The following is a 14983-nucleotide window of genomic DNA, read 5'->3' as shown; positions in this document are numbered from 1 at the left end:
TTACTTTAGCAGTCATACTTTAAGTTTAGTCATGGTAACCTTTGAGCTTTATGTTGTTATCTGGCTCTGATGCAATATTGCTTTGCAAAGCAATCAGTTTTGACTGTTCGATGGTCCATGTGAGAAACACGAGCTTGCCCCCAGAGATTTTTATCACATGTGTGGGCCTCAGGCCTTTCAGAGCCTAAGTGAATTTTCAGATGTAGGACTGGATGGAATCTATTCCATTTTAATGAGTTTGGCCTGGTCAGGTAATTGTAAAGCTCCCTTGATGCATTTCTTACAACTGAATCATCATTAAAGTAACTGTTGATTAGAGAGCCAAATGCTTGACACAGCAGACACCAACTGGCTCCTCAGTTGCACATGTGTTTGACAAACTAATAGAGTTTTATAATGTTCTAGGTCAGGTGGTTCTTTTTTAGACTGGATAATGTGAAGAATTGTTTCAATTGTTTTGTTGCCCTATGGATTTATCTGCATTAATGTATCTGCCCTATTCATACATATCCCAAAAAAGATGCTAATTTGACAGATTACTCTTACCTTTGACAATAAGGTGTACAGCACTTAGGGTTTGCCCTGCAGTGTTAGAAGCAGAACAGACATAAACTCCATTGTCCTGTTGTTTGCAGTAGAGAACTTTAAGTGTGAAGTATCCCTCTCTGTCTTCATACAGCAAATACCGTCTTCCAGACAAGATTAGCCTCCCATCTTTCCGCCATAATATTTCTGGTTTGGGCTTCCCTGTTACGTAGCAACGAAATTTAGCATGTTTCCCCTCTGTCACGGCAAACATTTTCACTTTGGCTGAGTTTGGCAGTGGGTCATCTTTCAACCTTGTTGCAACTTGCCTCCCACTTCTCTGTTTTCCTTGATGACCCTTCCAGTGGCCATTTGTGTAACCATTACGATTTCCTTCATCTTCGTGTCCTGGTCCGGCATCCACCAACAGCACAGCCCCTGCCAGACTCTCTCCAAATTCGTTCCGGGCCTTACACATGTACACCCCTCCATCTGGTGCTCGTGTCTTGAAAATCTTTAGCTGGAACCACCCCCCATCCTGATAGCTAACACTGAAATGTGTGCTCTCAAAGATCTCATTCAACTTCTTGCCGTCCTTCTCCCACATCACCTCTGGCCGAGGGTTGCCCCAAAGCTTACATGAGAACATGGCATCCTCTCCTCGTCCAACCCTGGTTGAGAGGGGTTTGATGAGGAAGCGTGGCTTGTTTTCCTCTCTCAGTTCCATCTCTTGTGCTTCGCCTTCTACGTTCAAGGTTGCTGCTGCGTAAGTCTCTCCAATGCAGTTCTTGGCCTTGCAGATATATTGTCCACTGTCTTCCAGTGTGACTGAAGTTATGATAAGGTTGTAGACATTGCCATCCTCAAACACCCGGTACCTGCCCTCTTGATGGATCTTCGTATTGTTTCTCTCCCATATAACTGCCGGTCTGGGATCCCCGCTAATCTGGCATTTCAGAACTGCGTCTGTGCCACTCTGTACAACCACAGGACGAGGGTAGGCCAGAAACCGTGGCGCTCCACCAAACACATCCATCCCTGCTCACTTGCCAACCTCCGCTCAGATTGACAGGCATTCAGTCTCTATGTTACTCTGGTAGAATTTTGTTGTCCAGCTCTTAATCAAGTAAGTCTCTGAATCATAAAAAAAGGACTTTTCATTAATGGTTAGATAATATACAGCAATCATTAATAACTAGTAATCAGTTGAGGCTAGTCAGAGGATGCAAGGGAGGCTGAGCCTTCTAAAAAATCTATTCAAGGTAAATTATGTTTTAATCAGTTTACCTACTTAAAAATAAATAGAAAAACATATTTTTCCATTAAAGGCATCAGAGTTGTGGATTTCTTTCATGCATGGAAGACAGGTGAGTTTAAATTACTGTATGAATCTGTGTAAATCCTAGAGGAGGCTGATAGCATAAAGCCTCCTCTCATTAGTATACTGGCCAAACAAAATTTATATTCAAATGGAGCAAGGTCATCTGCTTCCATTTAAAAAGCATCCATAAAAAAGGCCATAGGGAGGAAAATTTAATTTGCCTCCTTCCGCATTCATACCAATCACTGTCTGAGGTAACTACTCAAGCCAGTCAGCTTTCCGTATCACATTTTCACTTCATGAAGCCTTGTGGATGTCACGACAGGTGAAGAGAAACTTTTAAAATATGCCAAAAATGTAGATGGAATAAAAGTTATTGGAAGTAAATAACTAAAACATGTAAAAGACTAAACGACATGGTGGAGGATGGAGTTTGTCGACACATACAGTAGCCAATTAGGTAAGTAGATGTTACTATACATAGAATGGGGCCCTCTATTTATTTATAATATATTTATATATTTATTTTTGCATTTATCGTAGCCTGTAGCTGGAGCTGCGTCATTTGTTCCTTTCGTTTGTTGTATTTACAAGTGTTGAGTTGATGAGCAGAAAGAGTATAAAACACATCTGTAGTTATCAAGACTATTTTAAGAAATCATGGAAACAACATCATCTGTGTACGGGAGCATAATTACCAGCAAAAAACATATCATAATATATGATATTTAGACCAACTGCAATCTTTTATTTGTTTGATCTCTCTATACTAATTTATCTATTTGCCTCATCTATCACGTACTGCCACTGCTAGCAATCATTTGCCAAAAGTGCAAGGCATCAGTCAAACAGGAAATCTTTTGGGATGTATTAAAGGTATAGTTCACCCAAAAAAGAATGTTAGCCTCAGTCACCCTTCACTTTGATTGGATATTAATTGCAACTTTTTTCCTCATACGTGTAAAGTGAGTGGTGACTGAGGCAAAACATTTTGTGTCCATGGAAAAAAGAAAGTCATAAAGGCTTTGGAAGAACATAAGGCGTGTAAATGATGACAGAATTTAATTTAATTTATGCAAACTGTTGGTACATAGTCCCATACTGACATACCATGGATTACCTTGTCAGGAACCAATAATCAATTTACTAATTTAATAAATGTACAGGAGGTGTTTTTTGTGTCAGCTTGTGCTCATGGTACGAGACCAGGCTTTGGCTCTTGCATTTAAATCAGGGGTTTTCAAAGACTTAGACAGTGAGCCCCCCTCTGACGAAATTTACTAGAACCCCACCCCCAATAAATAAATAAAAAAATAATAATAAAAAAAAAAAATATATATATATATATATATATATATATATATATATATATATATATATATATATATATATATAAATATTAGGGCTGTCAATTTAACTTGTTAATTCAGTGCAATTAATTTTATAAAAATAAAATTAAAACAATTAACACAATTAATCACATGCCCCCGGACTGTAATAAGGAAGATTCCTGATAAATGCAAGCTTGTAGTACACCTGTTTACTCCAGAGGGCAGTAAGTGAAGCTGTGTCAACGTACAGTTTATACAGTGAAGAAAACAACCCTTCAGCAGAGCACAACACAAACATACGTTACGTTCTTGCGTTCAAAACACATGGAGCGCAAATCCAAACTAAGGGATCTCAAGATGTGTTCTAAGTATTAAACTATATTTAACTTGACACAGTGACCTAAAATTTTATGTTTATGACGCAACGCACCCGAGACGCTACACAAGCATGTCTGACACAGTGTACATTGACAGGTCCTTAAACAAGCCCTCATAATAAATCTCCAACTGATTGACAAATTCTCTTGTGAAATGGATATCTATGAACTGTATGCCAATGATTGACTTCTGTTCAATAATATGGTAGTAAACAAAACATTGTATTCTAAAGCCTCTTTTGTATTGTCTTATCAATGATGAACTCTTCTACCACAAGCAGAATGCATTATAATTATCTGAATATTTTATATATATAATTTTTTATATATTTAAATAAAACTATGTATAATTATTTCATCATTATATATTGAATTATTGTTATATGAGGGGCTTTCTCAGCAAATATTTGTATATGCGATTAAATGCGATTAATCGTGATTAATTAATCGGGACACCATGTAATTAATTCAATTAAAAAAAAAAATATCGATTGACAGCCCTAATATATATATATAATTTTTTATTTTTCTTATTTGTTTGCCCTTTATGACAATGGGTTTGTTTAGCTGTTATGAAGTCCAGGCAGTTGGTTGAGGTTTTCAATTTTGTTTTTGTCATATCGTAACAAGATATCTTATATACCGTATCTTGGAAAACAGCACATACATTTATATATCTCTAATTTTCAAAGAGTGCTTCAGATATTTCTCTAAGATTAGTTGAGTTCGAGTGTTGGTATGTTTACTAATGGGATTTTATAGTGTGGGCTGTCCCCAGAGTGAAAGGGTTATGTGTACTTAAAGCCTACAATTTTCTTAGATATATACCATGTGTGAGAAGAGCCAAACCAGCCGTCAAGAGGTGAACAGTCTTTTAGCCCTATTGCAACAGTGACCACAACACATAACTAACACAGCTGGTGCTGTATTTCAGTGGGAAAGTGCTTTATATAGTATGCCCTAAATAAAGACCTGTGAGAGGGCATGTGTCAGGTATCACAAAGCACATCACAGAACACGCGGGCACATACAACACAGGTCTCACACACTCGCACAGGACACACCCCATCCGGACCTCTTAGTCAAAATATGCTATGCCTCACACCCTTTTTGGTGAATGCAAAGAAAAATGGAAGCGTTAAATGTCATTTTCAAAATTTGTTTGCTGGTAATTTTTTTCGAGATAAAACACTTGCGAAGAAACACTAATAATGTCCTACTTCGAAAATCTCCTCCAAGTAGTCTAACCTCTGTCGCATATGTAGAAATCCAGACCTTGTCAGATTTTTTATGTGTGTCTTCTCAAGTTCAATCACACTGCTAGTTTGGTCTCTTGGATGTACAGGGTGATGTCAATACACCAAGATTGGTTTATCTGTTTAAGGAGGGCACAACACATGAATTGCCAGTCCTGGGCATCTATGACACAGCTGTCTTCTTTTGGGAAATGATCCGAGTCCAAGTGTTCTCTTCAAAACCAAAAACTTTCACTAGTTGGTCATTGTGCTACAGACATTAATTTGTGCTGATACACTACAAACAAGACTTAAAAATGTTATATATTCAAATAAGCCAGCCGAAGAACTTTAAACACACCAATTATATGTTCACAGTATACTGAATATCAACAAATGTATGTCAATTTAAGAATACTGTTGTTCAGCTGAACTTCATGCGTGCAATCAACATTCAAGCAACCAAATAAAAAAGAAAGCAAAAGCAAATATTGTGTAGTTATATCAACAACTAATTACTGATAGTTTGGGAACTATTAAAAGTGTACCTACTGTAGGTGTTGTGTAAGATCAAACATACACAAAATGATGCTGGTACATTGGGAATTTCCCTCAGGGGTGTTAAAAGGAGATTAACCTCATGTTTGTTTTCCTGATTTAATTAGAATGACCTTTGGCCTAAGTGAAGCTGCACTTTGTAACACAAACATAACCTACCTCTCTTCAGTTCTCAAAGATGACTGTCAGTATACATTCCAAGGCAATAAGCTTCTCCTTCTTCTAATGTTGGAGGCCCTCACGTCCAGCTGTAGGTTTATCAGAATAATCTTTTTCCACTTCGAAAAGGCAGTTTTTTTAAAGTCATCCTCATTAACTCTGTCACTTGTCCATTTTGCGAAGACTTTCACCTGGCTCTTAATAAGATACGTTTCAGCCTTATTGGACTCCCTTCCTTTGAACACTTCAGCGGTCCTACAATCTCTGTGGCGTTTAGTCCTGAGACACCCCGAGTGTCATTGTTAGTAGAAGACCATTAAATGCTTTTGCAGCTGCTGCTGTCCCCTAAAAATACTGGCAGCCTCGATGACAGGAGTGAAGAGAAGTCAGGCTCTCCATTCACTTGCTCGCAGGGGCTAAAGATAGGTTGGATGGCTTGTCCAGAGCAGATTGCCTGGCTTACTTGAGACCTTTCTATAAAAACCTAAGGAGAAAGGCAGTAACTTTCAGCATCACAAAATAATTATTTGGTTTGTTTGTGATAGCAAACATCACATAGTCTTCCGAAGGCATTAAGAGACTGCAGAGAATTCCTGGTAATGATCATAATTTATATAGATCTGTCATCAGCACTAGTAGATGTGTGGCTCTAAAATTATTAAAGAAGTCATATAATGAAAAATACATTTTCCTTGGTACTCTGAGATAAAACAGCTTGATTTGCTTTAAAAACACACTGTAACTTTCTGAACTCTTCAGAATACTTCAAGTACGACAACTTTGTAATGTCATAGATTGTATCAACAGAACGCATCAACATGACGTCAATGTTTACATGTCAAGGATGCCGTTTGGGTGATATAATTGGCCCATCCAGTCTTGGTGAAGCAATAAAAAGAATGCAGGATGATTGTAATAAATAGCTATTATCCCTAAACACCAGAAGAAATAAGTACAAGAGCAGAAAGAGGGGTCTGCAGATCCTTCTGTATGACCCCAATTTTAGTAACCGGTGTTAGTTGTCATTTCAGTCTGATCTTAAATTTTAGTGTGGTGTATTTCAGCATGGATTATTTTATAAACCTGTCACTTTGTTATTCAGGTTTTTTTTAAGAGGCTGTTTTTGAAGGATAGGGTAATTTAAAACTATATTTTACAAAACACCAATCCTGCAACCCAATGAATTAGAATTGCCCAAAACATTGAACTCTATGGAATGAAATGGCAGCATCATAATTGCCCCCGGGACTTAAAGTTTAAACAATTTAAACTTTGACCCTGTTGCCGCTGACCTTTCGAAGCATCAGCTGATGATTACTGGGCAATTTGCATGTACGCAAAGTCTGTCTTTGCAATGACAGGTCCAAATGAACACCGTAGTGATGTAGCTGCAGTCTAGACTCATAGAATGAACGTTACTATAACAACATTTTTGCAAACTGTGTTCTCGCACTTCTCTGAAATTCTTGACCCAAGAGAATTCGGCTGGTCGAAGAGTGTTGATGATTGGTTAAAACTATCCCTGGGTGTGTTGCCGTGACAAGTTTTATAAAGCAAAGAAGCGGCACAGTGCTGAAAGCGGCAGTCCACGGAGAGAAAACCTGAATTATTGGCTTTACTTGTGGCTGGAACAGCATGTTAAACACTGTAAAATCACTCTAAATGACCTAAATTTAAAATGATGTTGTGCGTAGTATAAATGGTGGCTTCATTTGCCTAGGGTGCTGTAGTTCGTTCAGGAGAAAAAAGTTCAGCTTCTTCTAAAGGATAAACCAGGCTTTACTCGAATCCTTCTGTGTTGATTTTGAAATTGATTTATTGAAAGGTTTGTTCTATTTTTCCAGTTAAGTTTTTTTTTTTTGCTAGTCAAAGAAATTAAAATTAATGGTTCAAGATACTTAGAAATTTGTATTGCAGACAGATCTCCAATTAGAGCTATTATAGTACATAATGGGATGCCGAGGCCAAGAATATCTGAAAGTTTGCCTATGACCTTCGAACAAAAGTGCTGTTTTGTGGACAAAGCCAGAGTGCATGGAAATAGTTGTCCGTGGAATTTATTCAGTAAGAACAAGAACCATTTGGTGATTTTTTTACTGGATCAGTTGAATTTTGGTATTGTATGTCATAGAATATATGTTATTACAAACTGTTTGCCAGTTAATGTTGTAGTCTGTACCTATGTCAGTTATCCATTGTTGGGTTGAAGCTATACATTTACACACTTATTCCAGTGTGATTAACTTCCGCTGTAGCTCACCTGGTGTTGGACTTTGGACTTGGAGACCCAGCCTAGAGCCCAGCCAAGGATGCTTGAAACAATAGTGAAGCGAAGGTACCATAGAACCATCACGATATGACGTGGTTGCTTCAGTAAATGTGCTCTTCATGTGGAATTTCCTTTTATCTTTTAAGAAACTATTGATTAGGTAAGGTTTTAGGTTAAGTGGGTACAAACATTTTGCCATTGTCACATACATTTCATGAAAATAGGCTGTGATATTTAAAAAAAAATCCCTTACTAATTATATATTTTAGAGTACAATGCAACAGGAAATATATATATAAAAATCTGTTTACTTTATAAATATATATTTTATGTCTCATTATTTTTATCCATAAATGTTCATCTTAGTTTCTGAGCATCCAGAAAATAATTTCAATACACCAAGAACATCCTAAGACATTAACATAAACAAGTATTTTTATTTATTTCTGCAATGAATTCATAAAAGCAATTGCCAGAACTTATTTATCTTCTCCAAATACATGTTGTCAACATTTACTCTGCATACCTCAAGCTTTTTTACCTGAAAAACATGTAAAATCACCCCTCCTTGGTTTTGCAATGCTTGTCATGTGGAGGAAAAAGCGATGCTTGATGCCCTGACGCAAGTAATTTGGAAGCCACTTCAGACGCAGTTTGTAAAATGGTGGTCAAAGACCAAAATATTTCTGTTTTTGACAACACCAAAAAAAACTTAAATATCTTTATAATTGGACATTAGCCAAACATTTTATAATAAATAATTTATAAAAAATGCATGATATGACCCCATTAAGATAATTAAAAAAAACTGTTCTTCAAATGTACAAATTTAATGTAAATGGCATAATCTCTCTGCTGTCAACAACAGTGAGTGTATTTATTTATTTATTTATTGGCTCTACTGACAAAGATGAAGATATTACTTTTTAATACAGCGTGACTTTCATTGACAGCGACGGTACAGCAAAGCGTCCTTAAATAAACTCTGCAACTGTGAAATGCCTCAGCAGAAATATCTGAAAACAAATCGTTCAAAGACCAGATCCATAGAGGTGCTGCATGCACGTGTGATGTGGCTTATGAACGTGTGAGGCGGAACACAGAGAGCAGTGACCCCTCAGCTGTTTAGATGCTCACATCTCACAGGCTCAACGCTGCCTCCTCTCATTTCAGCCATTGGAAGTAATCTGATATTACCCTGAACCCTGGAACCAGTATCCTGGCAATGAAGCAGTTTGTATTAGCCACTTTGTGAAAACCAAAAGGGATTAGCTGTCCTCTTTTTGAAACTTATGAATTCCCTCAGCTGCCAAAAAAAGGTGTTAGCAAGTGCATCCACTCTTTATGTGTTGCAATTTATTGCAAATGGCTCTGCAAATAGAATTATCACCAAAAGAGTACTTATCCATAGGCATTACCCCATTCAGGTGGTATTGCGGAAGCTTTGTAAGAGAACAACTGTTTGGCATGGAAATATAGAGGCGTTTACACATTTGAAGCAACAAAGGGATTTTAAGTCATTCATTTTCAATGCAAGTTGGTGATTCAGTAGTTTGTATGTTAATGTAATCTTGTGTTGAAGCACTAAACGTATTTAGCTTGCTGTCCGTATACCGGGGGAATTGGAGCTCAAGCTTTTTCCCCTGGACTTTACTTATTTAGATAATGAATCTAGAGAATAAGTGGAGATGGGGTAGCGGTGGGATGTCAGGAGAGTTGTCACAGGAAGCAGGTAAGTAGTGGCTTATATACTCCTGCTCGCGGGCTGTGATTTGTCAGTTTAAAATGAACATGCTCCTCCTGAACCTCTGTTAATTAACTCCATTTTGAGTAGACATGAATGACAGCAAGCATTGGCGATGCAACGAATTAAAGCAGTGTTCAACTTTATGTAAATACACAGTGACACAATATGGTGGTTTGGAGTTTAGACAGTGAAGCTCACATGATCTGGGGGCTTGAAGCAGTTGGATACAACAATCAAGTAAGAACTCCTAGCAACCAACAGTACAGCGACTCAATGACCTCCAGCAATTCATTTGCTGTCTTTGTGAATGCACCTTAAGAGTAACTTAATGCATATTAAAGAGCAAGAAGTCTACAGTAACCAGGAATTTTATATTATTATCTTATTACTGTAACACACTCTAGTCTCCTCTGAACAGTTGAGAAGAAATAAGTTATTGGTTATGAAGGAATTCAGGGTTACAACATGAGGTTATGTCATCTGTAGTGCAAAAGAGGACAGAATTGTTTTTACTCTGTTGCCTTAAAGGGGTCATGTCATGCTTTTTGTTTTTATTTTATTTTCCTTGAGGTTAACTTATTTGTTTTTATAATACTGATAAAGGATTTTGCACAAAAAATTATATTGTATTACATTACCTTTTTCCAACGTTTGGTTTTCTGTGCTATCCTTTTTAAAATTTCAATATACACACCCACTGTGTTATGATTGGATTGTCCAAAAACAAAAGAAGGAAAATGTGCAAGCGATTTGGAAAATTCCTTGGAAGCACTCTGTCAAGGCAATCCTTAATAGCTATATGTCCCAAATTATGTGAAGTACGCAATCAAACAACTTCAGGTTTTCTGACTGAAATAGCAAAATAGGCATTCTATTGCTCCTGAATACTTATTATCAGTCATACAAGATTTGGAGATATAAAAGATTTGGCGCAAACGCAATGTGGACTCATTTTTAGTGAGGTGAAATTTGAAAATCAGACATACAAGCCTATTACATTTATTTTTTCACTGTGGTATGATTTATGAACACACACTGGCAGAAAGTTAGTGGATATTGTGTGTATTATGGCAGCTCCAATAAAGCAAACGAGGCGGCAAAGTGACGCGGGCTAACAGAGGTACTCATGAGGGGGAATCACGCACAGCTGAAATATTCAAACAATCACCTGAATCCTTATAAAATTACATTTGTGTTAAGATTGAAAGTGCGATTAATGGTCTACAATCAGACATCAATGGTGTTAAAGAAGAGTTGTCTTTGGCTGTTGCCACAATTCAGCAATCGCTTCACAGTCGCTTCACAATCGTTCACTGGAGGAGCGACTGAGAGCCATTGAGGAATCTGCGATGGCCGCGAGTGACACTCTTGCGCGTCTTGAAACTACCGTGGCCAAACTTGAGACCTAGGTTAGTGCTCTGTCTTTAAAGTGTGAGGTTCTCGAAAGCAGATCAAGGAGCAATAGCATAAGGCTGATCGGAATCAGTGAGGGAGAAGAGGGCAACCATCCAACAGAATTTGTTTCCAACTTTCTGCGCAACCTGTTGAACCTGGAAGAGAAGCCATTGCTCGATCGAGCTCATAGTTCACTCGAGCCAAAGCCCAAACCCGGTCAACCACCCAGGCCCTTCATTATTAGGGTCCACTTCTACCACATTCGTGAACAGATTCTCCAAGGGGCACGTCAAAATGGAAGGCCGACCTACAAGGGAAAACCTGTCTTTCTCTTCCCTGATCTTACAGCTAACGAGACCAAGACGTTCGAGGCTAAAGTTCGGTGAGGTGTGCAAATATCTACGGAATGTTCAAGGTCTTTCATCATCCTGCCAGATTTTGGATCACTCTGCCCAGGTAACACAGATCAGCTTTCCACAGATCCTCAGAAAGCCATGGACCATGTAAAAAAAACACTCAGACAATAGACTCGAGCGGAGCAGCAAACTCACTGGAGTAGCTGGGAACTCTTTATATGTTCTGGATTCTGGCGCTGAAGGCTATCTGCCATATTTTGAGGACATTGTCTACCACACAATTTTGCAATGTACCTTATCTCTGTGAAGATCTGGAATGATCACACTTTGTCATGACCAGTGTGTTATTTTTTATTTATTTTTCACTCTTCTCTTCCCTAAAAAACAAAATCATTTCACACCATGCGTTAGACTGTAGTCTACCTATAGTTATTGTATATTGCACAATCTATTTTCTTTGTTAATTTTTAATATCTATGTACATATCTTCAGTATTTTATTCTCAACTTTATATCTATAAGCAGGGTCATTCATTTTTGTAAGTTGGAATGTGAAAGGTTTTGGTCGTCCTTCTAAGCTTAACAAAGTGATAACTCATCTGGATAGCTTACACGCTAAAGTTGTTTTTTGCAGGATACACATCTCAATGTCTCTGATCACACTAAATTGCATAGAAGATGGGTCTCACAATCTTTTCACTCATTATTTGATAGTAGAGCAAGGGGATTTGCTATCCTTATTCATAAAAAATATTTATTTTAATCCCTCAGATGTGCTGGCTGACCGAAATGCTAGATATTTCATAGTATCTGGGCTGCTGTTTAATACCCCTGAGGTATTGGCTTATATCTATGCACCTAATTTTGATGATGATAATTTTTTTATGAAGTTCCTCTCTGTCTTACCAAATTTACATTCTAGTTGTTTGATTATCGGGGGAGATTTCAATCTTTGCTTAAATCCCCAACTTGACAGATCTTCTCAAAGAGGAACAACCCTCTCGAAGTCAGCAAAAATAATACATTATTTTCTTAACGATTATGCTGTTACAGATGTTTGGTGATTTTTGAATCAATTTATGCGTGGTTATTCCTTCTTTTCCCATGTTCATCAGACTTGTTCCCGCATTGATTACTTTTTAAATGACAACAAGCTCTTACATTTGGTTCAACATTGCACTTATAATGCAATTGTTATTTCAGATCATTCTCCTCTTACTTTAGGCCTGAGGTTTGAGTGTAGATACATGCAACGCCCACTCTGGAGGCTGAATGTTTGCCTGCTAACTATCGAAGACTTTGTCCAGACTATTTCTTCTCAAATAGTCTTTTTATCAGTGTAAATGCTACCCCAGAGATAACACATAGCACCCTCTGGGAAACATTCAAAGCCTATATTAGAGGACAAATTATATCTTATATGTAATTTGAAAGAAACAATCAGAGGACATCTATGGCAGATTCTGACAGATCGTATCTCTCAGTTAGAAAATCAATATGTAAATAATTCACCCAGCATACCTAAAGAATGTCTTCTCCATTAAATCAAGGCATGATTTTTATGAGTTTGGAGAGAAGGCAAACAGGCTCTTAGTTCATCAGCTTAGACAATTCTCTGCTTCCCATATCATCTCAGCTATTAAAGAACACAATACACTATTGTCAGATTATTATGAAATGAATAATTCATTTTTGGAATTTTATTGGTTACTATATTCTTCTGAACAAACCTCTGATTATGAGCACTTTTAAAAAAAATTCAAAGGTATTTCATTACCCCGCATCAGTACTGATGCTGTACAATTCCTGGACAGCCCTATTTCATTAGATGTGGTTCATGGTGCCATTTCTGCCACGCAAGGTGGGAAGAGCCTTGGCCCAGATGGCTTTCCAGCAGAATTTAAGACATTTTCTAGACAATTAGCTCCTCTTTTACTAAATATGTACAATTAATCATTTGATCTAGCCTGCCTTCCCCAAACTCTGCGAAAAGCTTCAATTTCCTTAATTCTGAAAAAGGACAACGATCCCCAGATGTGTTGCTCATATCGGCCAATTTCTCTTTTAAATATTGACGTAAAAATTTTAGCCAAAATTCTTGCTTCTGCCTAGTATAATTTCCACTGACCAAACTGCATTTATTAAAAACAGATTCTTATTCTTTACTGTCAGACATTTATTTAACATCCTTTACCATCCCATGTCTTCATCGTACCTGAGGTTCTGGTCTCGCTCAATGCAGAAAAGGATTTTGACAGGATGGAGTAGGATTACATATTCTACACTCTTCAGATGTTTGGTTTTGTAGTGAGTTTTATATATTGGGCCAAGATATTATACAAAGCCCCACTTGCCTCTGTTCATACCAACACTATTTTTTCTGCATATTCCCAGGTTAATGGAGGTACAAGACAGGGTTTCCCCATCTCTTCTCTTCTGTTTGCAGTTGCAATAGAGCCTTTGGCCATTGCCTTGTGCCAAAACTCGAGAATAGCTGGTATAATCAGAGGAGGACGAGAGCATAACTTTTCTCTGTATGTGGACGACTTGCTTTTATACATTTCTGGCCCATCTAAATCCTTGCCCCATGTCCTCAAAATGTTTGATATGTTCGGAAGGCTCTCTGGCTATAAATGTAATTTACAGAAAAGTAAAATGTTTCCTATCAACAATGCTGCCCGGGAGTTCTCTTTCTCTTCTTTCCCATTTAAGGTTTCCCACTCATTTACATTCCTTGGTATATGATTGACAATACTTTACCTAAACTTTTTACTGAAAAATTCCTCCATTTATTGGAGCGAGTTGAACAGGATTTAAAACGTTGAACCTCACTCCCATTATCAGTTGCAGGCCAAATAAATTCAATCAAAATGAACTTGCTGCCTAAGTTTACCTATCTATTTCAGTGCATCCCAGTGTTTATTCCCAACAAATTTTTTCGTTGGCTGGATAGTGCTCTCACCTCATTTATATGGAATGGTAAACCTGCTAGAATGAGTAAAATTCTTCTACAATGTCCTAAGCCACTGGGCGGAATGTCTTTGCCTAATTTTCAACGTTATTATAGGGCTTCAAATATTCCCCCTATACTGCACTGACACTATGAAGATCCCGGAGCTGATGCCCTGACATGGGTAGCCATTGAGTCTGCCTCATGCTTGCTGTCCTCCCTAGCAGCTTTAGTTTATGCTACTCTTTCCTTTCTCTGCAACAAATTTACTAAACACCTACTTGTAAGATCTACACTTAAAATCTGGAAACAGGTGAGATGTAATTTTGGCTGGCAAACTATTTCCCCTAAATCCCCTATTCATTCTAATCATGTCTTCATTCCCTCAATAACTGATCAATCTTTTACATCTTGGCATGCTAATGGCATTAAGGAAATTAATGACTTATACTATGAGGGGGCTTTCTGTTCATTTCAGCAGATGTGCAAGCAGTTTAATATCCCTAAGAATATTTTTTTTCCGTTACCTCCAAATTCGTGATTTTGTATGTAAAATGTTTCCTCAGTTTCCTGCTCCACCTCCCTGCTCTCCATTTGATATTTTATTGGAAGACCCTCCAAGATGGAAAAGCATTATATCAAGGCTCTACTGTAAAATTTTGGCCCCACACTATATATCCCTTTCTAATATAAAAGTTTTGTTGGAAGACAACTTAAATATGGTTATTTCAGATGAGGACTGGGAATCAGTCTTATACAGA

The 14983-nt window shown here is 37.6% G+C and overlaps 1 protein-coding gene across 1 annotated transcript in view; it reads right to left on the bottom strand.

Annotated features, from left to right (window-relative positions):
* obsl1b (obscurin like cytoskeletal adaptor 1b) overlaps positions 1-5766 on the bottom strand; it is a 40112-nt gene extending 34346 nt beyond the window's left edge. Inside the window, exons 1-2 of the mRNA XM_052142836.1 lie at positions 5507-5766; positions 547-1659 (exon numbers count right to left, since the gene is read on the bottom strand). Of these exons, the coding sequence (XP_051998796.1) occupies positions 547-1561 (1015 nt within the window). The 5' untranslated portion in view covers positions 1562-1659; positions 5507-5766. The remainder of the gene's footprint in view (positions 1-546; positions 1660-5506) is intronic.
* Positions 5767-14983: the final 9217 nt, after the last annotated feature.

Source organism: Xyrauchen texanus, chromosome 14 (genome assembly GCF_025860055.1).
Source record: "Xyrauchen texanus isolate HMW12.3.18 chromosome 14, RBS_HiC_50CHRs, whole genome shotgun sequence".
Taxonomy (NCBI): Eukaryota; Metazoa; Chordata; class Actinopteri; order Cypriniformes; family Catostomidae; genus Xyrauchen; species Xyrauchen texanus.
The sequence above is the reverse complement of the archived record's forward strand: the minus strand, read 5'-3'. Positions and strand labels throughout refer to the sequence as shown.